Source organism: Hyla sarda, chromosome 5 (assembly GCF_029499605.1).
Source record: "Hyla sarda isolate aHylSar1 chromosome 5, aHylSar1.hap1, whole genome shotgun sequence".
In the NCBI taxonomy this organism is placed as follows: domain Eukaryota; kingdom Metazoa; phylum Chordata; class Amphibia; order Anura; family Hylidae; genus Hyla; species Hyla sarda.
The window spans coordinates 68,561,852-68,587,507 of NC_079193.1; the positions used below are offsets into that span (position 1 = coordinate 68,561,852).

A 25,656-nucleotide genomic window follows, 5' to 3' on the forward strand; every position below is an offset into this window, starting at 1 on the left:
GCTCGTGCCTACTGAGCGCTCATGTGACCGGCGCTTATAAATATTTAATTCTAGCCAGCGGGCCCACCTCAGTGCGCAAGTGAGTGCTGGAAGAAGGGGGACCTTTGGAGGAACGGGACTGCAGGGAGGTATAGCAGTCCGAGACCCCGCATCGGTCTCCTGTTCACCTGCACTATAACCCGGTGTATCGGGTTATAGTGCGGGTGAACAAGTGACCGTTTTCCTATAAGAGTATGGCTGGGTTCCAAAATTACGTTCGGAAATTCCAGTATGGGTGGGTTCCAAAATTACGCTTTGAAATTCCAGTATGGCACAATAAAGATTCCATAGTCTGAATATAGCCTAGCTGTGCCACTGTCAATCGTTGCACAACTACAACTCCCAGCAAGTTGGGAATTGTAGTTTTGCAACAGCGGGAGGGCCACAGTGGGGGGCGGGCAGTGTCCGCACGGTCCTAGCGCCCATTGATTCAGTCAGAGTTGGCCGCACTCGGAATCTTTGGCCAGATTATTCCTGTATGAAGATTCCAAAGTCTTAAGGCTCCTTTCACACTGCCGCGGTGACACCGCAGTGTGATGTCCGTCTGGGAGCCTGGGGAGAATAGCGGGACGAAAAATACATCATGCAAAAGACAACGGCACCCGACAGACCCCATAATAGTAAATGGGATCTGTCGGGCCTCATTGTTTCCAGTTGTGCCTGATGGACGTTTGCCGACGGGGCACAACATCAGTGTGAAAGGGGCCTAACTGTGCCCCTTAAAGAGGTTATTCCAAGATTGCAATTTGTCACCTGCCCACAGGATCGGTAATAAGTGTATGATTAATGGAGGTCCGATCGCAAGAACGGGGGTACCGAATGTCCTTGCGCACATGGAGTGGCAGTCAAGAATGTGGACTGTCATTGCATTTAATTTGTATGGGACTACTGATAGCTGACTACAACCCTCAGCGATCTCCGGTGGTCCCATAGAGATAGAATGGGGCCAGGCCGCAGTGATATACTTGACCTAAGTCCATTCCTGTGGGCACAGAGGACCCACGGTTTTCCTCGAGATCAGGGGGGTCCCACTGGTCAGACCAGCACTTATCATGCTCTTATCACCTACGCATGTGGACAGGTGATGAATGCCATGGCACGCAGACCCCCATGGCATCCAAGTAATGGCACAATGAAGTGTCTAGCTTTGAGCCTAATTTTTCCCACACGGCTGTACTGTAAAACACTACCACATTTTTGTATTTCTGTCAGGCTTTTTTTGGGTTATAGCATAAGCCGTAGCCCAAAAAGTTTAGCCCTACAAAGGGGCAGTAGAAGCGCCATTGTGCAGTGAAAAGCTCGTCAGCCACATCCTCCAAACCCTGCCTGGTGTATGTTATCCTAAATAAAGAATATGTTGAAGTTTCAAATACCTGGTGAGTGCCTCTCTTTCCTATTGCCTTTTTGTATGTCTGATGCTTCAAGCAGAGAACTGCAGGGAAATGTGTTGCAGCTGGTGACCAGCTGCAAAATACTGAGTGTTTGAATACGGGTATATATTGGAACCAGCCGATAGTGCCAACTTCTGCATTCTCTCCTACTGTGGACCTTTTTTTTTTTTCAATTTGCTGGCCCAATATACTTCCCAAATTACTTACCAAAATTCTGCGCTCTATAGACCAAGAAAGAATGCAAGCGCAACTCACTGCTCGATTCTGAGGTGGGATCGCAGGGTGGAGGCCGGCCGGCCAGTGACGGACCCCGCAATCTGATTCTAAAAAGAATTCATTAGCAAAAAAAAGGGTGTGCACTGAAGATTTTATTATTTAAATATATAGTTATGCAACCCAAAGATCATAGCAGAACTACGAGGCCGTGAAACAAGCAGATCGCTGATGCATTGTCAAACATTCGTAGTCTCTTTTATCAGAGGTTTCGTGTTTGCAGGAATAGGATCAAAGGTCACCCTCTCTGTAGAAGTTCTTGTAGATGAAAACTGATAGGATGCAGGACCTGGGATCTTGCATGAAGATTTCCTGTAAAAAAAAATGTACAGAATTTGAATTTAATCATCAATCTTTTTCTCCTGTATTCTCCTCCTCATATTAGAAGTTTGGTTAGTAACAGGATACAATACCCTACATAGTCCGAGTAGCTTTATCTTGAGGGCTCATGCACATGATATGTTAAGAACTGTGCGCTGATCTTTATTTCATCAATTTTTACACTAGCACAATAGTAATCTATCAGAATGCAGGAAGCGCCCTCTAGGGGTGGCTATAGGCAGCTATTTTCAATTTTTTAATTGTTTATTATAAGCCAAAATGTATTTTTTAATTGTTCCATATATTGAAATTTATATATTTAAATAGGGAAAAACACAATTGCTTGTTCACTATGTGGTATAAATGTTATCTTTATTCTGTGAATCAGTACAATTATGGTTATACCAACTTTATATTGTTTGCTATTGCAAAGTTAAAGGGGTACTACCATGCTGACAACTTATCCCCTATCTAAAGGATAGGGGATAAGTTGCCTGATCGCGCTGGGGACCCCCGCAATCTCGCACGCAGCACCCCGCTCTCATCAGGCCCCGGAGCGAACATCGCTCCGGGTCTGATGACTGCCGTTCACGGGGCCGGAGTATCGTGACATCATGCTCCGCCCCTCAATGTAAGCCTATGGCAGGGGGAAAGACAGCTGTCTTGCCCCCTGCCATAGACTTGCATTGAGGGGCGGAGCGTGATGTCACACGGGAGCGGAGTTGTGACATCACGATCACCAGCCCCGTCATCAGACCCCGAGCGGATGTTCGCTCTGTGGCCTGATGAGAGCGGGGTACTGCGTGCGAGATCGCGGGGGTCCCAAGCGACAGGACCCCGCGCGATCAGGCAACTTATCCCCTATCCTTTATATAGGGGATAAGTTGTCAGCACGGTAGTACCCCTTTAACTTCTGGGACTTGCAACTTTTTTTTAGTTTTCTGTTGATGAACCTGTTTGGAGACTTGTGGGACAATCTGTAGATTTTATTCATACTGTTGTGGGGCATATTTTTTGATCACTGTTAATTAAATTGTTTTTGGGAGGCAACGTGACCAGCAACTTTGGCATTTTGAGTGCAATGAATCATTTTTATAGTTTGGACATAAATGTAAAACTCTTTATTTAACTGTATTTTTAAAAACTTTATTTTTTCCTTTTTTTTATTATACCTTTAGGCGTCACTTGATCACTTGTAATACTAATACACTACACTACTTCTGTATTGCACAGTAACTGCTCTCCCAGGGTGTACTAGTAGTACCTAGTGGGCAGGCCTATGGGGCATTTACTAAACTCTTAGGCTGCTTTCACACTATAAAAATTCAACCGTAATGAACATCCGTCATAAAAATCTTGAAAAATCATAGTCTATGGGATTTTTCTAATAGCCGTTTTAACCTGTTATCGCCCGTTATTAATAAATGGCTGTTATTTTGTTATTTTGTGAAGGGGCGAATGAAAGGAAGTAATAGTGCATGCACTATTTCTCCCGTTACTATCGCCCGTCACAAAATAATGGCCGTTATTAATAACGGGCGATAACGGGTTAAAATAGCTATTAGAAAAATCCCATAGACTATAATGGGATTTTCTAACGGCCGTTTTCAAGATTTTTATGACAGACGTTCATTGCGGATGAATTTTTTATAGTGTGAAAGCAGCTTTAGCTGACATTTAACTGATTGGCATTCCACAATTTGGGCCTGGGGGCTATTTGGGTTCCTTCTTGATAATGGAGGAAGTAGGTTTCTCTTATACTATGTCTAACTTGGTCAAACAATTGGGATCTGAGTTGTTTCCAATCCTGGCGAGAGTGTCAGCTGTATAACACAACCAACACACGTCGCCTGAGCCTGCTTCAGATGTACACCAAATGTCAGAAGGGGTTAAGGAGTATTTATGGCATATGGCTAGGACCTGTAGATGGCTGTGCTACTGTTTTTCTTTTGCACAGCGCCCCCTGACCATCTGTCTGTACAGGGATAAAACAACAAAGGGGCTACAATATTATACCAGTGCTGCGTCCTCTTCATTCTTATGATCGAAGGGGCTTCCATCATCCTCCGAAGGGGATACATCATCCTCTGCTCTTTTAGGACGTATGGCTGGATGTTGTCTCTGAGCCCTAATCCCGCCCCCTGAGTGATGTCATCACCACTGACCAACCCCTCCCGCCTACATCACCATCTGCCTGTCAGGTACACATATACATGTATATCCTTGGGACATTTAGGGAGAACAAGGTGTGTTTGAGATGTTCTGCAACGGATCTGGGCAGGGAACTGGCAGGAGTGCTGTGAGAGGGGAGTAGGCAGGGTATCAGGACTGTGATGAAGAGCTGAGGAAAGCAATGCATTCTGGGAATTGTAGTGCTGAGCAAGTGCTCAACCTGGAAGTAGAACCTGGAAGTACAGGACTAAGACCCCCAAAACAAATGGTTCAGAACTAGGGTATACAGGTAAGCAATATTAAATGCTCCTGCCACATGTTGGATTACCGCTTTAAAAATTTTTTTTAAACTTCAAACTTTTTTTTATATATTTTTATATGTTGGATTACCCCTTTAAATTGTCATATTCTTTTTATAGGAAATAGCTATAGCTTCAGGGCTGACTCCACATTTCCATGGGCTCTCGGTTGTAAGAGTCACAGCTGACACCCCCTCCGTAAAGTCATTTGAATAAAGACAAAACATTTTTAATAATATAAAGAGTCTTACTTTATTTCTGATGTCTCTGTTTTCGTAGTGTAATGAAATGGTGGATGTCCGCAAGCATGCCGCGCATTGTCTCCACCCATTAGGTTGTCTTTAGGCAATTGCTGAGCTATTTCTATGATTGGAATCTGATAGGTCAATGCTTCCGGCCTCTCATCTCTCACATTGACTTGGATGATGTTAAGATTTGATGAAGTAAGTGAAAATCTGTTTTTTCCTTTCAATAAAGCATAAATTACATGGAAATATAAACTCAGTTTCCTGTTGACAACATTACTACTGCAAGTAGCCAAGGCAGAGGTCTCCAAACTGCTGACCTACATCTGTTGCAAAACTACAATTCCCAGCATGCCCGGACAGCCAACGGCTGTCCGGGCATGCTGGGAGTTGTGGTTTTGCAACAGCTAGAGATGCTAATTTTGGAGACCCCTGGGAACATGATTGACACCTACACTTATTGACAAAGGATAATAGTAATAATAATGATGCACCTAGATAGAAATGCTGGATTCAGTTATATCATATGATTAACCCCTTCAGGACGGAGCCCATTTTGGCCTTAAGGACCGGAGCATTTTTTGCACATCTGACCACTGTCACTTTAAACATTAATAACTCTGGAATGCTTTTAGTTATCATTCTGATTCCGAGATTGTTTTTTCGTGACATATTTTACTTTAACATAGTGGTAAATTTTTGTCGATACTTGCATCCTTTCTTGGTGAAAATTCCGTAAATTTGATGAAAAATTTGAAAATTTTGCATTTTTCTAACTTTGAAGCTCTCTGCTTGTAAGGAAAATGGATATTACGAATACATTTTTTTTTGGTTCACATATACAATATGTCTACTTTATGTTTGCATCATAAAATTGATGAGTTTTTACTTTTGGAAGACACCAGAGGGCTTCAACGGTCAGCAGCAATTTTCCGACTTTTCACAAAATTTTCAAACTCAGTATTTTTCAGGGACCAGTTCAGGTTTGAAGTGGATTTGAAGGGTCTTCATATTAGAAATACCCCATAAATGACCCCATTATAAAAACTACACCCCCCAAAGTATTCAAAATGACATTCAGTAAGTGTTTTAACCCTTTAGGTGTTTCACACGAATAGCAGCAAAGTGAAGGATTCACAATCTTCATTTTTTACACTTACATGTTCTTGTAGACCCAATTTTTGAATTTTTACAAGGGGTAAAAGGACAAAATTTTTACTTGTATTTGTAGCCCAATTTCTCTCGAGTAAGTACATACCTCATATGTCTATGTAAAGTGTTCGGCGGGCGCAGTAGAGGGCTCAGAAGGGAAGGAGCGACAAGGGGATTTTGGAGAGTACGTTTTTCTGAAATGGTTTTTGGGGGGCATGTCACCTTTAGGAAGCCCTTATGGTGCCATAACAGCAAAAAACCCCACCTGGCATACCATTTTGGAAACTAGACCACTCGGGAATGTAACATGGGATAAAGTGAACCTTAATACCCCACAGGTGTTTCACGACTTTTGCAAATGTAAAAAAAAAAAAAAAAATTTACCTAAAATGCTTGTTTTCCCAAAAAATTATAATTTTTAAAAAGGGTAATAGCAGAAAATACCCCTAAAAATTTGAAGCCCAATTTCTCCCAATTCAGAAAACACCCCATATGGGGGTGAAAAGTGCTCTGCTGGCGCACTACAGGTCTCGGAAGAGAAGGAGTCACATTTGGCTTTTTGAAAGCAAATTTTGCTCTGGGGGCATGCCGCATTTAGGAAGCCCCTATGGTGCCAGGACAGCAAAAAAAACCCCACATGGCATACCATTTTGGAAACTAGACCCCTCGGGGAACGTAACAAGGGGTTAAGTGAACCTTTATACCCCACAGGTGTTTCACGACTTTTGCATATGTAAAAAAAAAAATTATTTTTTTACCTAAAATGCTTGTTTTCCCAAAAATTTTACATTTTTAAAAAGGGTAAAAGCTGAAAATACCCCCCAAAATTTGTAACACAATTTCTCCCGAGTACGGCGATACCCCATATGTGGCCCTAAACTGTTGCCTTGAAATACGACAGGGCTCCAAAGTGAGAGTGCCATGCGCATTTGAGGCCTAAATTAGGGACTTGCATAGGGGTGGACATAGGGGAATTCTACGCCAGTGATTCCCAAACAGGGTGCCTCCAGCTGTTGCAAAACTCCCAGCATGCCTGGACAGTCAACGGCTGTCCGACAATACTGGGAGTTGTTTTGCAACAGCGGGAGGCTCCGTTCTGGAAACAGTGGCGTACCAGATGTTTTTCATTTTTATTGGGGAGGCGGGCTGTGTAGGGGTATGTGTATACGTAGTGTTTTTTTACTTTTTATTTTATTTTGTGTTAGTGTAGTGTAGTGTTTTTAGGGTACAGTCGCACGGGCGGGGGTTCACAGTAGTTTCTCGCTGGCAGTTTGAGCTGCAGCAGAAAGTTTGCGGCAGCTCAAACTTGCAGCCAGATACTTACTGTAATCCTCCGCCCATGTGAGTGTACCCTGTACGTTCACATTGGGGAGGGGGGAACATCCAGCTGTTGCATAACTACAACTCCCAGCATGCCCGTTGGCTGTCGGTGACTGCTGAGAGTTGTAGTTTTGCAACAACTGTAGGCACACTGGTTATGTATCACTGAGTTTGTGATCTAACTCAGTGTTTCACAACCAGTGTGCCTCCAGCTGTTGCAAAACTACAACTCCCAGCATGTACGGTGCATGGTGTACGGTGACTGCTGAGAGTTGTAGTTTGCAACAGCTGGAGGCACACCGGTCGTGAAACACTGAGTTAGGTAAAAAAAAACTCTGAGTTTCACAACCAGTGTGCCTTCAGCTGTTGCAAAACTACAACTCTCAGCAGTCACCGACAGCCAACGGGCATGCTGGGAGTTGTAGTTATGCAACCAGCAGATGCACCACTACAACTCCCAGAATGCACTTTAGCTGTTTGTGCAAGCTGGGAGTTGTAGTTATACAACAGCTGAAGGTACACTTTTCCATAGAAAAAATGTGCCTCCAGCTGTTGCAAAACCATAAGTCCCAGCATGCCCATAAGGGAATGCTGGGAGTTGTGGTGGTCTGCCTCCTGCTGTTGCATAACTACAGCTCCCAGCATGCCCTTTTTGCATGCTGGGAGCTGTTGCTAAGCAACAGCAGGAGGCTGTCACTCACCTCCAACGATCCAGCCGCATGAGGTCAGTCCGCCGCTGCTCCTTGGGCCCCGATCCCAACATTGACGCCGGGGATCGGGGTCCCCAGCACCCGGGGTGCACGTCCCGCACCCGCTCACGTCCTCCGGAAGAGGGACGGAGCGGGTGCGGGAGTGACACCCGCAGCAGGCGCCCTAATTGGTCGGCCGGTAATCCGGCCGACGAATCAGGGTGATCGTGAGGTGGCACCAGTGCCACATCACCCCTGCAGGCTCTGGCTGTTCGGGGCCGTCAGACACAGCCCCGAACAGCCAGTTATTCCGGGTCACCGGGTCACTGGAGACCCGATTGACCCGGAATCGCCGCAGATCGCTGGACTTAATAGTCCAGCCATCTGCGGCGATCGCCGACATCGGAGGGCATAATGACCCCTCTGGGCGATATGCCGGGATGTCTGCTGAACGATTTCAGCAGGCATCCGGCTCCGGTCCGGTCCTTAAGGACTCGGGATGCAGGGCGTATCCATACGCCCTATGTCCTGAAGAGGTTAAAGGGGTTATCCAGGCATAGAAAAACAGAGCTGATTTCTTCCAAAAACAGCACCACCCCTGTCCTCAGGTCATGTGCGGTATTACAACTTGGCTCCATTCACTTCAATGGAACTGAGCTGCAATAGCACACGCAACCTGAGGACTGGGGTGGCACTGTTTTTGGAAGAAATCAGCTCTGTATTTCTAATCCTGGCTAACTTCTTTAAAGGAAAACGGTCCTCCGTTCACCCACACTAAACCCGATACAACGGGTTAAAATGTGGGTGAAGAGGAGACCGATGCAGGCTCTCTGACTAATATACATACACTTCTTTCTGCGCTGGAGGCAGGCCCGCCGGCTGGATTTGAATATTCATGGTCGCTGCTCAGTAAGCACTTTCGCTCACGTGACCAGCAACCATGAAAATTCAAATCCAGCCAGCGGGCCCGCCTCCAGCGCACAGTTCAGTGCAGAAAGAAACCATTCTTTAGAGGGATCGGGCGCCGGACTGCAGGTATGTAGATTAGTCAGAGAGCCTGCATCGGTCGTCTGTTCACCTGCACTATAACCCGGTGTATTTGGTGAACGAGTGACTGTTTACTCTTAAAGGTGTGATTAGACACTGAGTCTTCCCCTTAGGCTAAGTTTCCGCTTGTTTTTTATTTATTTTTATTCTTTTTGTTTTGAGAAAAACGCCAATTCTGCCACATGCCGTTTTTTTTTCGGCCAAAAAACTTTGCGGCCAGATGTTAGCTGTAAATCAATGAGAAATCGCAAAATCCTTTTTCCACTTTGCGTTTTTCAGTTTGACGTTTTTTCACTCTTTTTAGGCGTTTTTCAGCTCCTTGGCGGTTCTGCAAAGTTGCAGCATGATGAGCCTATGGCGTTTTTTTCCCTGAAATCGTGGAGTTTTTTTTCCCATTGAAGTCTATGGGAGTAAAAAAAAAAAACGCCAAGAAAAATGACATGTGGATTTTAACATTGGCGTCTTTGCAGGCGGTTTTTATTCTTTTTTGGACTTTAGCGATCCAAAAAAGTGATTTTTAATAAAATGTTGTAGTGTACCATTAAAAAAGATACAGTAGTGATGGAAAAAATTGTATTTAACGAAATGTATCTTTATTATAATGAAATTTTATTTAATTTTTAAACAGGGATCAATTTATGTGGGCAGCTAGGGCACTAAAATGTTGCCGACAATAATAAATGTAGTGTGTGTGTGCTTTTCACTTTTTATATTTTTTATGTAGCACTACTACTCCCAGCATGGAACACACTGTTCCATGATGGGAGTAGTAGTACCTGTACTAATTGACAGATCACCCGTGTCACTTCTGATTGGCAAGATGGTTCCAGCCATGCACAGCTCTCTGTGGGAAATATGGATAGGTGTATATATACGTCAGTGCAGGGGACCATACAAGAGCGGCCGCCCACATCTATATATTATACAGGAGGATCATAGCGATCTGTCTATTAATGCAGGTACTACAGCTCCCAGCATGGAGCAGAGTGTGCTCCATGTTGGGAGCAATAGTACCTGCAGTTAAGGACAGATCACAGCGGGTGTCACTCCTAACACCCGCTGCTATCATCCTTCATCCCTGAGATGAAGAGCGGCTTTCTCCTGCGCTCGCATCTCTGCTCTGTACTCCAGCCGGCCACTCACCATTCATATTTCCAGCTGAGAGCAGGGATTGGCTGCCACCATCCGGCCAATCCCCACTCTGGGTGGAAAATATGAATGAGTGATGTGCCACCACTGGCCGGCCTGGAGTATAGTGCAGAGATACAAGCGCTGTATAGAGCCGCTCCGCATCTCTGTTATATTATGGATGATCGCATCAGGTGTCAGGAGTGACACCCAGGGTGATCTGTCTATTAGTACAGGAACTACTACTCCAATCATGGAACAGTGTGTTTCATGCTGGGAGTAGTTGTACTACCTAAAAAATATTATAGAAAAACAAAAAAGGGAAAAACACACACACACTACATTTTTATTATTGTCGGCTCCATTTTTAGTGCCCTGCCCGCCCACATAAATTGATCCCTGTTTAAAAATTTATGAAAATGTTATTATGAAAAATATAAATTTCGTTAAATACATTTTTTTTCCATCACTACTGCATCTTTTTTTCCACTCAAATGCAAAAATGCCATAAAAAACACCAGAGAAAACGTCAAGTGGAAACTTAGCCTTAGTCTGATAACTAAAGCACAAAAAGGAAGAAGTACACCATGTAGCGCACACCCAATTAATGTACAAAAAAATCTTTATTAGAAAATGCATAAATCATTTTAGACAACAAGACACCCCCATAAAAACATTTAAAAGAGGCATAAACATGCCCTCCCACAAAAAGGGGGTGCCCATAGGACCCCTCCCAGGACACCTGTAGAAATATATAAGTTCTAACACCGCCTCTGAATATACATCCAAATAACAAGATAGTTCAATATCTATACAATCTGCATATGTTACCACAGACTCCCTGCCAAATACAATATACAAAATACAACCTGATTAAAGGGAAATCCCCAAATATAGCAGACAGGAGGCTGGGAAATGCAAGAAACAAGAAGCAATGTAATGAATGATCCCTATGCAGGCGTCCCCCTGGACCGCACGCGTTCCGTCACCAATGGGGACTTCCTCAGGGGTGTTATATGATAACACCACTGCAAGGCTGCAGACATATTTTACACACCATACACATGGTCAGGTTATATGCCCCAAACCTCATGACAGTTGCACTTTAATAACTTAAAAGGAATCTCTCACCAGGTCTATGCTCTTCTATCTAAGGGCAGAATAAATTAGTGACAGAAATGTTGATATAATGTATCACTTATATCTTTTAATGCAGCCGCTCTCCTAATATACAGAACAATGAGCGCCGTGCTATGCCGCCCCCTCACCCACCAACAGGTGGCTCTCTGCCTATATGCAGTATACGCAGTGTCAGTCAGTGACTGTATGGAGCTGGTCCTCATGAATATCAAGGACTACCGAACACCTGCACATAATAAAAAAGGCTACTTTGCTGCTGTTGGTGTCCTAGATCAGTGTTTCCCAACCAGGGTGCCTCCAGCTGTTGCAAAACTACAACTCCCAGCATGCTGGGAGTTGTAGTTTTGCAACAGCTGGGGGCACCCTGGTTGGGAAACACTGATCTAGATGGCTGTCCGGACATGCTGGGAATTGTAGTTTTGCAACAGCTGGAGGCACCCTAGATAACAATGAGGGTATCTGATGACTGTATACAAGATGTTTTAATGGTTATAAGATCAGTACATAATTGACCTAAAAATGACAAAATGTGAAAAAGAGATTTTTCACTTTAAGGTGCTGCATTTGTTGAAAGGGTTAATCAAACGCCATTTACCTAGCCTGCTTGGCAGGCAGAGATTTCTGCATACGTGGCAATGGGTTCTGTGTTTTGGACTGTGTCCAGGCCCTAAATCCAGCAAACGTAGCTGCTACCTCTAGCTAATCTATATTACCGGTGTGCTGCCGAGCACAATAACCAGGGAAGGAAGCTCCGGAAAGATAACACTGTCAACACTTACAAAATCCCTAGATAAGTCTCCGATTACACCTGAACCAAGACATGCTGACCTGACACTAAAGGCTATGGACATCTTTATATGCAATTATTATTATTTTTTTTTTTTGCATTGCACTTAACAAACTTACAAAAAAAAATTAATTTTTTAATTTTCAGTCAAAACTGCTGACAGCCCTATATAGCTGTCAGGAGGGGAAAATGATCCATACTTGTGCTCTCCATCATGCAGGGTGCATAACAGAGAAAACATTCTGCTTTTTAAAGGGGGACTATGGTACCCAATATGTTATTCCCTATTCACAGGATAGGAGATAAGTGTCTGATCGCAGGGGGACCCAGTGATTTTCTGCCCGGTTCCCAGGCTCTCCCCATGCATGGAGCGATTTCTCCTCTGTGCAAGGAGACTGTCAACCACCACACGAAGCTGCGGTGAAAACGCCCCCTCCATTTGTCTCTAATGGAGAGCCAGCGATACACGAGCGCTGTATCTCCTTCTATGTTTAATCCCATAGACCCCCTTTGGGGGGGGGGTCCAAAAATACCCTTTCTTCCCATATATTAATATAGTTGTATCCCACAAGCTTTATTAATTGTACTAATGTGCTCAAAATGATAATGTGACTTTAAAATTATGCAGCCTTTGCCATTTGATCTTTATCTGTTATATCAATAGACCATAAGGACAACCAGTCCCTTTTAGTATTCAGCTGTTTGAATCAACGTTTTAGTGTGCCTGCAGTTGCACACTGACAAGTGGCTAAGCTGCGTGATTAAAATCTCCCTACACTGCCCCCCTCAACATGTTTCGCTGCCTCAGCAGCTTTGTCAAGAGGTAGTGGGCATATGAACGAGGGACGCCAACTCCGTATTATTTATAAACTTTTGTGATGTGCATGTCATATCCTCTGATGCCAACTGGGCCAATCCTGAGTGGATGCCATCCTCTCTGTATTCCTGATTGACAACCTGGGCCTTGTATGATTGACAACCTGGGCCTTCAATATGCCGTGAGCTTCTGGCAACCAATCATGAAGCTAGAACTACGTTACATTCCTATTGGTAGGATTCAGTAACGCGTCATCTGCGTACTCTCGTGTGCGCATATACTTAATGTATTGCCGCTCTCAATTCCCGTATGCGCAGTCTCCCCTGCGCGAGCACTTAGTGCTTATTGCCTGCAGGTAAATACATCATTGTGCATGCGTCTGCCTTCCAATGTCCAAATAACTCCCCATAGGCATTGTAGTGGTGCATGTCAGAGTCTGCACGTGGACTTAGCCTCTGCACAGCACTTAGTCTCTTTGAGTGGTGAATTCTTAGCATTCCAATAATCCTAATTATAGATGTATCACTGCTCTTGAGTAGATGATAATTTTTATATGTATCTTTCCTTTTGCATAGATTGTTTATAATGGACCTTGGTTCTATATGCAGTAATGAATTTAATTCCACATTTACTACTTTATAGTGATACTCTACTCCTATTACTCTTCATCCTGATCTTTTAGAATTAAATTGTTGCTGTCATCCACTTATATATTCCTCTATATGTGGCGAGATATATCTCTCTCTCATATTTGTTGTTATTGTGCTTTACACCATATTGAGACTTTATATATATCTCACCATGATACAATTTCAATGTTCTTGCTGGATTCTATGAATACACCTGTATTCATTAATTGATATATTGATTACTCATTATATTTGTGTTTTTGTTTTTATTCTAGGTGTATGAGCAATTCCTATTTTCACTAGGTGAGTATAAACCATCAGGGAAGGGAGGGGGAAGGTGGGGGGAAGAGGGGGGGGGGGAGAGGGGGGAGAGGGAGTTGGAGACGGGAGGGGAGGCAGAAATTTGGGGTTAAGCGTGACAAAATTCTTGTTAAGCAAGGCCTATTGATGTCAATTCTTCAGAGGATCATCACATTAAAAGTTATCATGCATATTGTATTTGGGTGGATACTGATATCATTGTGAGCTTTTCATATCTCCTTTCAAGTCTTAAGTCAGATATTTGGTTCTATGTTACATAAGGCAGGTTTAAAGGAAAGCTGTGAAGGTAAAACCTTCATTCAGCCCTATTGGGCTGCGCGTTTTAAGTTTGTAAATCCATAGAGCTTCTTCTTTTAATAGCTTCTTGTCTATGTTTCCTCCTCTGGGGCCTATTTTTAGTTTAATAAATCCCCAGAATTTCAGGCATTTAACATCACCTCTGTGTGTTTCCCGAATATGTCTGGCTAGTGGGGTGTCCACCCCTGTCCTAACCGTACTTGAATGTTTGGACACTCTTCTGCGTAATTGCTGAGTTGTCTTACCGACATAAAGTTTTGGGCATCCACATTCTGCAATATAGACGACATTGGTTGTTTGGCAGTTTATAAAGTCTCGAATCTCATATTTGCGGCCATCAGCTGGATTTGTAAATCCTTTTTCTTTGGTAGAAATTTACTAAATGTACAGGAGCCGCAGGTATATGATCCCTTTGTACTCGACTGTAACCATGATCTTTCTCTTTTTTCATTATAGTGGCTTCACACGAGATGTTCCCTGACATTGCGTCCTCTACGATATGTGACACTCGGATGAGGAGTAAGTACTTCGTTTAGGTCGTTATCGGCCAATAGAATTGGCCAATATCTCTTCAGAATGTTCATGACCTGTCTGTTATTTTGGTCAAAAGTACCAATGCATCTTATTAATTTTCTTTCCGGTGTTGTTTTTTTGGTCACGAGTAACTCCAATCTAGGTGTACTCTTAGCTCGGGCAAATGCCCTGTGTAATACCTTTTTCGGGTATCCCCTAGCTATAAATCTCTAATATAGTACATTAGATTCTTCTGGGAACGATTCTTCACTGGAGCAATTTCTCCTTGCTCGTAGGTACTGGCCAATTGGAAAGCCATTTTTTAACGGTCTTGGGTGATGACTTCCCCATTGTAAAAAACTATTAGTGGAAGTGGCCTTCCTATGAATTTTTGTAAGGATTCTGCCGCCAGGTCCAAAAGAGATCTCCAAATCCAAAAAATACAGTGCATGTGCTTGTATTTCTGATAAAGTGCATGCCTATTTCATTTTGATTAAGTGCCCTAACAAAGTCGTGAAAATGGGTGATGGTGCTCCCCCCAAAAAGTAAAACGTCGTCAATGTAACGACCCCAAAATAAAATGTGCTATGTAAATTCTCTATATGTGGCAGAAAATACCACTGTGTCCTCCCACCACCCTAAGAACAAATTTGCTAGACTCGGTGCACATGCTGTGCACATTGCTGTGCCTCGTTTTTTAAATAAAAGTGCCCATCAAACATAAAATAATTATGTGTGAGTAGAAATAATATAACTGAGGGGACAAGCTCATTGTGTCTGGTGAATTGGGTCCCTCTGGTGCAAAGAAAATGTTCGACCGCCTTAATTCCCAAATGGTGCTGTATGTTTGTGTAGAGAGCTTCCACGTCCAAACTTGCAATAAAGGTACCTGGCGGAAAGGAGATCTCCTGTAGCCTGGAGACAGCATCCCTTGTATCCTTGATGTATGACGGTAAAGTGGTTACAAAGGGGGCAAGTATCTGGTCTATGTATAGACTGATGCCCTCAGTGAGATTATCGTTACCCGAAATTATCGGACGACCAGGCATGGGAGTTTTTTGCTTATGCAGTTTCGGCAAACCATAGAATGTAGCCACTGTTGGTTTCATGTTACACATTACCCTAAACTCATCTTCATTGATCATGAGACCTATCTTAGCTTCTGTTAAGAGTTTCATAAGTTCCAGGACATACTTTGTAGTGGGATTTGAATCAAGTCGTGTATACATTTCTTTATCATTCAACAATCTCAAGGCCATATTTTTGTAATCCTCTTTAGTCATGATCACAACATTGCCCCCCTTATCGGAGGGCTTGATCTCTATACTATAATTTTGTTGCAGCTGTTTAAGTGCTTCCATCTCTTTTCTGGTTAAATTGTTATTATATGATTTTGGAGATAATTTCTCCAGATCATTGCTCACCATTTGGACAAATGTATCAATATTGTTATATTGATTAAATGGAGGTGTTAGCTTGGATTTGGGTTTGAGGGTGGAGAAAGGTGGTAAATCCGTGGTTCTGATTCCCATTAAATTCTCTTCTAACAGATCAACTAAGTCTGCAACTGTTTGTTGATCACGTCTCTGTGATTCACCACTATTATGAATTCTTTGTTTGTGCATCTTGTGTAGAGCAAGTTTTCTCGCAAACAGGTTTATGTCTTTTAGCCAACTGAATGGGTCATATTTTGGAGTGGGTGTAAATGACAACCCTTTCTTTAATACCCTCTCTTGATCAATGGTGAGTAAAAGAGGTGTCGGGTTGCAGACTTGCATCTCATGTTCCTGTCTCATTATTTCGGGTGCGGGGGATTTTGTTGGTAGCCCCATTTCTCCCTGTCTCTGAGTTGTATACCCCCCTCCTAAAAAAAGAGGAGAGGGATCTGTATCTCCTGCTCTCCCATAGAGATGCATGGAGGGGGTGTGTCAACCACAGCCACTCGGAACAAAAGAAGGGCAAATGTCCAGAACACTGGGGCATGGGGCAGGAGATTGTGGGGGGGGGGGGGTGTCAGACACCCATGCGATCAAACACTTATACCCTATCCTGTGGGAAGGGGATAAGATGTTGTATGTTGGAGTTTCCCTTTTATGTCCTAGCAACTGACTCCTGACGTGTCAAAGAGGCAGGATCTTCTATTTCCATGCATTAAGCTGTATTGAAAGCCTCCCCAGTCCCAACTACCAGCTATGATTGACACCCGTTTTGCTCACAGTTTCGTGAATGGACGATTGAGCTTTCATTTATAGGATAGCAGTTTTCTTGGTCCTGCAAGCTGCATGATCAAGAGCACACCTGTATATATACTCCCCTTTCTACCTGTCACATCAGGAGCACCAATATGCCTCCTATAGGGAATGCTGATCATATTGATGTCTTTCTTGAAGTCATGAGAAACAAAATAGAGGGGGGCTCTGCTGCCTGTAGCTACTGTGGGGGGACTCTGCTGCCTATACATACTGTGGGGGAACTCTGCTGCCTGTACCTACTGTGGGGGAACTCTGCTGCCTGTACCTACTGTGGGGGAACTCTGCTGCCGCCTGTACATACTGTGGGGGAACTCTGCTGCCGCCTGTACATACTGTGGGGGAACTCTGCTGCCACCTATACATACTGTGGGGTAACTCTGCCGCTACCTATACCTACTGTGGGGGAACTCTGCTGCCTGTACATACTGTGGGGGGAACTCTGCTGCCTATACGTACTGTGTGGGAACTCTGCTGCCTATACCTACTGTGGGGGTACTGCTGCCTACCAAATGTGGAGGATGTCTGCTGCCTAGCCAATGTGGGGGACTATCTACTATATTCCTGCTTAGCTAATATGGGGACAAACTAGCAAACTAAAAGGAGGGCTATCTACATGGGGGTTTTCATACAGGAGGAAGCTATCTGGGGGATTTACCAACAGGGGGCATGACTACCTACCTGGGGGACATTAACTACCTGGGGGCATGACCTACTAGGGGCCACTACCTCCTGGGGACACTACCTACTTGGCTACCTACTTGACTGACTACCTGGCTACCTAACTTTATACCTGGATGCCTAACTACTTACCTACATACCTGGGTGCCTAACTACCTACCTACATGTCTTGCTACCTACCTAAATACCTGGCTACCTAAGGATGTATAAACTTGGACTTCATTCCTGGCCGCCTAACTACCTACCTACATATCTGGCTACCTGATCTACCTACCTGGCTACCTACCTACTTGCTCATTTACTGTGAAGGTGTAACACTCACGTTTCTGAAGACAGGAACTCCGGTGTATGTGTATCCGCTGGAACTGTGTGGCAGATGACTCAGACCGTACCAGGGAGCGGAGTCTAAGTTGCCACTGGTCTTCACCAGAGCCCGCCGCATAGCAGGATGGGCTTGGAGCTGCAGGCGACACCCAGGTCGCTACCCCTGGCACGGCTCGACCAGACAGGTGGCTGAGGAGATGCGAGGCACAGGAGGGATGAGGTAACTCATAGTCAGGATAGCAGTAGGTCAGGGCAGGTGGCACAGTAGCGTAGATGGGACGTAGCAGGAGTTCAGTAGGCAGGCGGCAAAGGAGCAAGGTCAAGTCACAAGAGCAGGAGATCTGGTACACGGCAAGGCAATACAAAGGAACGCTTTCTCTAGGGCACAAGGCAACAAAGATCCGGCAGAGAACTGAGGAGGGTGGAGGAATTTAAAAACAAGCCACAGGTGATTACACTAATGAGCGTACTGGCCCTTTAAATCTTAAAGCTCTGGCGCGCGCAAGCCCTAAGGGACAGGGACACACGTGCCGGAGCAGAGAGGTGGAGGCAGAGGCAGGAGAAACAACCGGAGAGTTACCGACTGGAGCTTGCATGCGGGCGTGTTCCGCAATGCGAGTCCCAGCCCTGTCGGCAGCAGAAGATAGGGGACCATGCGTTCACGGCCAGCGTGTGAGGCCACAGCGCATAGTGTAACAGTAGGACACCAAGGAGGGCATTATTACAGTTTGTGGTCCTATAGATGTGAAGATTGTGTAGAGGAGGGGATGGAACTGGGAAAATGCAGAGTCTAACATGTTTGTCCTGCAAATGTTAAAAGAGATCAATATGGCGGTTTGATCCGGATAGAAAAGAAAAGGAAAAAAGACGCAGCTGACCAGATAATACGTAATTGTCCCTAGATGAAACTGTAAACACTTATATGGTATACACATCCTGTGGACAGCTGATATCTACTGCCATATGGTCCTGTATATAATCACTTATATGGTATACAGATCTCTGTATAGCTAGTATCTACCTTTATATGGGCACTGTATATATTCACATAGTATACAGATCCTGTATAGTATACTGGCCTGAGTATAGTGATTTTATTCAGTACAGTATGGCAGTATTATCCAGTTATTGTGTTCTGGTTTATATTTCCTCCTTCTATACTGATATAATTGGTCATGGAAATTATTTTACCTATTTTACCTACATGAAAGTGTTTCTTATATACAGTGTATATAAATTTTAGTTTATTTTGTGTGTGAGATTTGGGTGGAATAGTGGTGTGGCAGAAGTGGAGGCTCTTGCCTTTTTTTGGTCAAGGGGCCCTGAGTGTTTTCAGTCCACTCCTGTCCTCGACCATGACCCCACATCTGCATTTAAAGAGGAACTCCAATACATAACATTTTATCCACTATGCACGAAGCTGTGGTCAACACTCCCCACCTCCATGCATCTCTATGGGAGAGCTAGAGATACACTCTGTATCTCTGACTCTCCCATAGAGATGAATGGAGCTGGTGTGTTGACCACGGTCACTCCGAGCAAGAGAAGAGTCTGTGTTCTGATCTCAAATATTTAGAATACCAGGGCACTGGGCAGGAGATTTGAGGGTCCCATCAGTCAGGCTCCCTGTAATCAGGCACTTATCCCCTATCCTGTGGGGGATAAGATGCTATGTACCAGAGTTCCCCTTTTATAGACCAGGCCATGGGTATTCCTCTCATAGATAAGAGGGAGTATAAATTTCTCTACCCCATTTATCCCAGGATGGCCCTTTTTATGGCCTTCTGAAGATTCATATGGGCCTGGCCCCCCTAAAATGCAGACCAATAGTGTTGGGCGTTGATAACCTCACACAATACCTGGGGGTCTACCTCGATCAAATCTTTAGTCCCTTTGTCCTTAGTCTCCCTTCTTACATCAGGGTCACTACAGACTTCTTAACCTTTAGGGTATCATGTTGGATGCTGAGCACTGACTGTATTCCATTGACATTGAGGCTTTATATAGTTATATCGTTCTATCCCTCACAATTTTGGCATAAGGGCTGTTAAACATTTTCTGAGAGGATGCAGTGTATTCCTTGAACTGCAAAGCAACTTTGTCATCTCAATATTGCAATTTGTTTTGACCCGAAATTATTTTACTTACAAGTAATGGTGAGATCATCTATGTAGCAGCACCAGGAGAACATCATCTACTGGGGCTGCTACATAGATGACATCCTCACAAGTAATGGTGAGATCATCCATGTAGCAGCACCACAAGAACATCATCTACTGGGGCTGCTACATAGATGACATCCTAATTATTTGGTTGGGTTTAAGCAGCAGTCTCAGGACTGTTTTAATAACATTGAGATAGGCTTGATATTTTCCTTGTTTTTTTTTTTCTTCCTCTAGAAAGGGGACCTAGTGGTGGGACACAGACACAGGTCTACAGGAAACCCACTGCAGGATACAGTCTCTTTCTGTAGAGTAGCCACCATCCAATTCCGCTATGCTGTGGTATCCCAAAAGGACAATACCTGCAAATGCTCAGGAATTGTTCCTCTAGGTATTTATTTAAACGAGAGGACAATGACTTGAGGCTGTCTTATAAGTCACAAGGATATGTGGTATCCCGGTACCGTATTACATACCGTACCTAGTGTAGAGGTCCCAAAGTCAGAGTAACTACATTCAGGTAGGGTTCCGCAGGTGGGACAGCCCCTAGTCGCCTCTCCTAAAGTCTAGTTCTCTAATGTTAATACCTGTATGTATTTAATAGTAATATATATTTCATAATAATGGATAGTACTTACCTTGTTTAGCGTCGCAGGACCTTCAGTCATGTGACCATGTTAATAACCTCTATGGTATGTTGGAGGACCTTTGCAGGTCCTTGGGTCATGTGTTACCCACAAGCCTTTGAAATGGTGATTGACATCAGTATGGACCAATTAGCACTAGTCCAGCCCCTGCCCATATAAGGGATCTGAAACCAATTATCGCTCTCTTGGGTTGCTGCTCTTGTGTATGCCGGACTAGCAGGACTTTCAAAGACACGCTGGGCCTGAAAACCTACCGGCCTCAGCTGAACCAAAACCGTGAGTTCTAATCTAAACCCCGCTAATGCTAGCGTGACTACTGTACCGCAAGTAAATCCCCTAAATCCAGTGGAACAGCGCATAATACTTAAGGACTCTAAATGCTAAAGTCCCAACCTTTGTCAATCCCCAAGGAAAGCAATTGTTATGCATAGAGACTGTTCTGTTATTGAAGTTTGCAGAAAACCTTTAGTAAAAGTTAATCCTGTTTCCGAAAACTCTCCAGTTGTGGACAATCTATTATTATCTACCTCCCTATCGCTCTTGGGAAGGGTGGCGGTAGGACAAGCATTACTGAGGAGCACTCACCCTGGCATCACGAATAGAAAGGGTTAACAAACACCCTTTAATAACCGCACAGCTACATGCCCCATACCCTACATCCCCCAGGCTACCACAGATATCCTGATTATACTTTGAGACAAGCGTATAACTATTGTTCAATGCAATAGGTAACAACTTTCAGTCTGCAAGCAAAGACAGTACACAACACAGCTGATCCAAATAGTGGCCCCATATAATACAGTCACCTGGGACATTTTTCCTATAAGATATCAGTAATTATATACAGATCTTATTTTGATTAAGGGTTATGTTTTAATATGTGTTTTTTGCCTAACTGGTATTTTTCTTTGGTGATCTAAAAATCTGTACCATGCGAAATGTTGTGTTAAAAACGGGAAGGTCAAAATTCACAAAACCTCTGCAGGTATGCTGAATTTATAAAGGTATACCTTCTTATTGCCCCCAAAATACCTGTTTTATAAACAATGATCTCCTTCTGTAACCTTTGCCTTGAAGAATTATATTCCTTCTCCAGACGATGAATATTCTTCTTTAGCTCCTTAGTGATATCAGCAGGATCCTTGTCCATCTGATTGTCAGACAGCGCTGCATGAGGAGCAAAATCTGCAACTATGTAATTGAAATACATTAGGGAAGATAGAATAAACAGCTTGTTCCAAAAATGTCATGCATTTGTGTTTTAGGCACTTTTGCACCTTGTTTAACAGGGGTCATGGCATGGATTTGTTGGAGGGACATGGCTTACATGAGCCAAAAATGTGCCGAAATTTAGCACACAGTTTTGGTGTCGAAGTAAGCCATCAAATAGATTGTGCAAACTTAGACTAGACTGTCTAAAGATGCACTAAATTTTGAACAATTGGCCATGGCAAAGGCTATAGTCCAAAAAAACCTGTTCTTTGTAAATGGGATGGTTTTTGTTATTTTTTGTTATTTATGTCCTAAAAACATGCCAAAATATGCACCAAATTCGGACGTATTTTGGCATGTAATTTTACATCCGCAACAATTACAATTACAAACATAGAATTAGTATGAAGTGTAGCTTTCATTACTTCACTGGGAGCTGTGCTACAGTAACCCAGTGTCACCACAACACAATGTTGGGCAGGGGCATAACTATAAGGGGGGCAGAGGTAGCAGTCGCACTGGGGCTCCAAAGGCACCTCTGCCTTATATTATTAGTATTATAAATGGTGCACAGTAGACACCTGTCCCTGTTACAGATTTTTGGGGCCCTGAAGTAACAAGTTATACCTCTGATGGTGGGAATTTACAACTGAGCTTCCAACCTGCCTACTGCATTTTATATATTTGTGATATGTACCATTTTGGTGCACATTTGTTGAAACATTTGGGCCATTATCATGCGTTCTGCTATTTTAGCATATTTCTTTTCAACACCTTCCTCTAGGTGTAATTTATGTGAAGCTTTTAGAAGAGTTACAGTTATGGTGTATCTACGGTGTATATGTTGGCATTTTAACATGCAACAGATTTTTATTGTGTATATGCCAGATAGGTTATCAACGTAAAATGCCTAGAACAACACTGAATGAGAATATAGCTGAAATATCTGTTACACTTGACCCTTCCTCTATTTTGAAACCAGTTTCCTTCTATAAAAGGTATAACTTATACGGTAACTTCTTTCAGCCCAAAAATACCTGTTTTATAAACAATGATCTGTTTCTGTAACCTTTCCCTTGAGGAAGAATATTCCTTCTCCAGACGAAGAATATCCTTCTTTAGCTCGCTAGCAGGATCCCTTTTCGTCTGATTGTCGGACAGTGATGTACCATTACATATACATCCCTTCTTCATGTGTTCCCAGAGGGAGAACTTCTTTAAACCATTGTTTGTGTGATCAGGGGTGTGGCTAGTGGGGGGTGACATGGGGCACAGCTAGGATTGAGAGGATTGGGGGTCGCTGGCCCAGTAAAACACTACTTCTGCCAGGTCACTCTAAAGCAGTTGATGCAGCAGCCGCATGCACTCACCAGTGTACCCATAATGACAGTTTAAGCAGCTGGCAGCCGCTCTTCACATTTGCAAGTCCCTGTACATCAGGCAATCAGTATAGGAGGTTTTTGCTTTACACCACAGATATACATAAGAATACAATCATAAAGTTATACTGACGTATAATACAGTGTCACTGTGGCATAGCCATAGGCTTCAATAGACCAAATCTAGTCTACTTGGTCTGTTTGATGCCAGTATGCCTTTGCGGAAAACAGAAGCATGGCCTACCACACTTTTGTTTTTGTGGTACTGTATAAGTTTGAATAGCTTTTTATCGGCAGTCAAATGTATGCCAGCAGAGTCCAAAAACTTGATGTTAACAGGACCTTAAGTGAACCTGTGTGTACAAAGAACATGGGGCCTACTGCCATTGTGGATGGCAGGGTTGTGATTGTGTGAACCCCATTTTATAACCTGGTCCATCTGTACTACTCACTAGGCAAGAACTAAATAAAATAAAGTAAGAAAACAATTCATATTGGTTGGTTGTAAGGGGTGGGTCAAAATCTTCAATTTTGTTTGGGTTAAAGGGGTACATCAGTGGAAATTTTTTTTTTCAAATCAACTGGTGCCAGAAAGTTAAACAGATTTGTCTGCTCCCTATAATAAAACACAGTAAAGTATCAGCTGCCATGTAAATTCATCTAATCATTTAATAATGCAGTTTATTCCTATAAATATCCATGTTTTAAAACTTAAAGAGATTATCCAGCATTCGAAAAATAGAGCTGATTTAAAAAAAAAAAAAAAAACTGCAGCACATTTGTCCTCAGGTTATGTGTGGTTTTGTAGCTCAGTTCCATTGAACTGAATGGAGTCAAGTTGTAATACTGTTTTTGTTTGTTTTCTATTACTGAATAACTCCTTTACTAGGCTCTTATACTGACTGTAAACTTTCTGCACTGTTTCACTCCTCAGGATCCAGGTTCAGGGCATGACCACAACCTATACATCCCCTGTAGTTATGCACCTGTACAAATTGATGACAAATCTTTAGGATACACCATCCATATTAAGTGGTGGTACGACCTCTGGGACACTCACCGATACTGGTTTAGCTCTGCATGCCCTTCATTGTTTCTTTCTTGCACAGTGGTAAGTTTTGCATATACAATGGGAGCATTGTGACAATGTGATGTAAATATAGCCTTTCTTTTCTCATGATCTGTGGAGGTCCCAGTTCGCAAACCTTCACTGATCAACTTATTATCCCATAGAGCTTAGTTTGCAATATGCATCAAAACTTTGGTACCATAGTATAAACAGTGGCTGCATACTATCAGATTTAAGCTTTAGGGAAATGCTGTAATAAAGGAATAGAAGGGCTCTTACTGCAGCCATACATTTCGGAACATTTGAACCCCTTCCCTGGAATGCTGAAAACCCCCACGTTCCATTTTTTGGTAGGGTTTGCCCTAACACTGCCCCTTTTGTGAACCCCTGTCAAATTAAGGACTGTTAAAAAGTATTCTGCACCCTATAGGGAGTACATCTCAAAGCTCCAATGCGATAGGAGAACAATGTGGTGCCAACAGCTATGTAGTATAGAACTACGAGCACTTTATATACAGCTGTACAAAGTTTTTTCACTCTGCCATGTGCTTGAGGCCTTACACAACGAAGTTACTGTAACCTTTCCCCAAGCAGTGATTTGTTATTCAGAATTTGTTATATATGATTAACCTTCACTTATGGATCCTCACCTTGTGTCTTTCCACTGGTCATAGTGCTGTAGTCAGCTTTCACTAGCTAATATGGGCCGCTATAAAAGTGCTGGAGAGCAATTTTATAACCTTTATTATAATGATGTGAAAATTGTAATTAATGACTTATCCCTGCAATGTATCTGGGCCAGGATTCAGCATAGGAAAAGGCAATTAGCCTAATGGTTATTCCACCATATAATGCACGAGTGGTAAAGAGAATTACTGTATTCAAAGAAAACTACTACATGGAAGTATTCTAGAACATAACATTTTAGATTCAGTTTCTTCTAATTTTATATTAGAATAGTGTTAGTTTCCCTTGATCAGTACATTGGGAATTGTGGGAACTCAATCTTAGTTTTAAACGGGACAAGATCAGGTGGTATTCAAGCCAATGCCAGGAGTGGATCCAAACAAGAGGAAATGTATAAGCCTGGGTTCACACATCACATATTCAGTGTAGAATTTCATTTGTGTTTCCCGTGTGTTGAGAACAGACCAGGAAGGGATGAACTTAAAGGAGTACTCCGGTAGAAAACTATTTTTTTTTTTCAAAATCAACTCGTGCCAGAAGGAAGACTTTATGTTAACTAATATTGGACACAATGGGGGAGATTTATCAAAACCTGTCCACAGGAAAAGTTGCTGAGTTGCCCATAGAAACTTTCATTTTCACTTCTTTCATTTTCCAGAGGCCTTT

The 25,656-nt window shown here is 43.1% G+C and overlaps 2 protein-coding genes across 2 annotated transcripts in view; one reads left to right on the plus strand and one right to left on the minus strand.

Annotated features, from left to right (window-relative positions):
• Positions 1–1,803: 1,803 nt before the first annotated feature.
• LOC130273216 (uncharacterized) lies at positions 1,804–23,220 on the minus strand. The gene is made up of 4 exons (XM_056519635.1): positions 22,893–23,220; positions 21,676–21,834; positions 4,747–4,960; positions 1,804–2,015 (listed from the first exon to the last, which is right to left on the minus strand). The coding sequence occupies exons 1-4, from the start codon at positions 23,119–23,121 to the stop codon at positions 1,883–1,885; spliced, it is 735 nt and encodes a 244-aa protein (XP_056375610.1). The 5' UTR covers positions 23,122–23,220; the 3' UTR covers positions 1,804–1,882.
• The window catches only part of XYLB (xylulokinase), a 238,974-nt gene continuing 227,855 nt past the window's right edge, over positions 14,538–25,656 (plus strand). The window contains exon 1 of the mRNA XM_056519632.1: positions 14,538–14,586. The gene's annotated coding sequence lies outside the window, so the exon portion shown is untranslated. The remainder of the gene's footprint in view (positions 14,587–25,656) is intronic.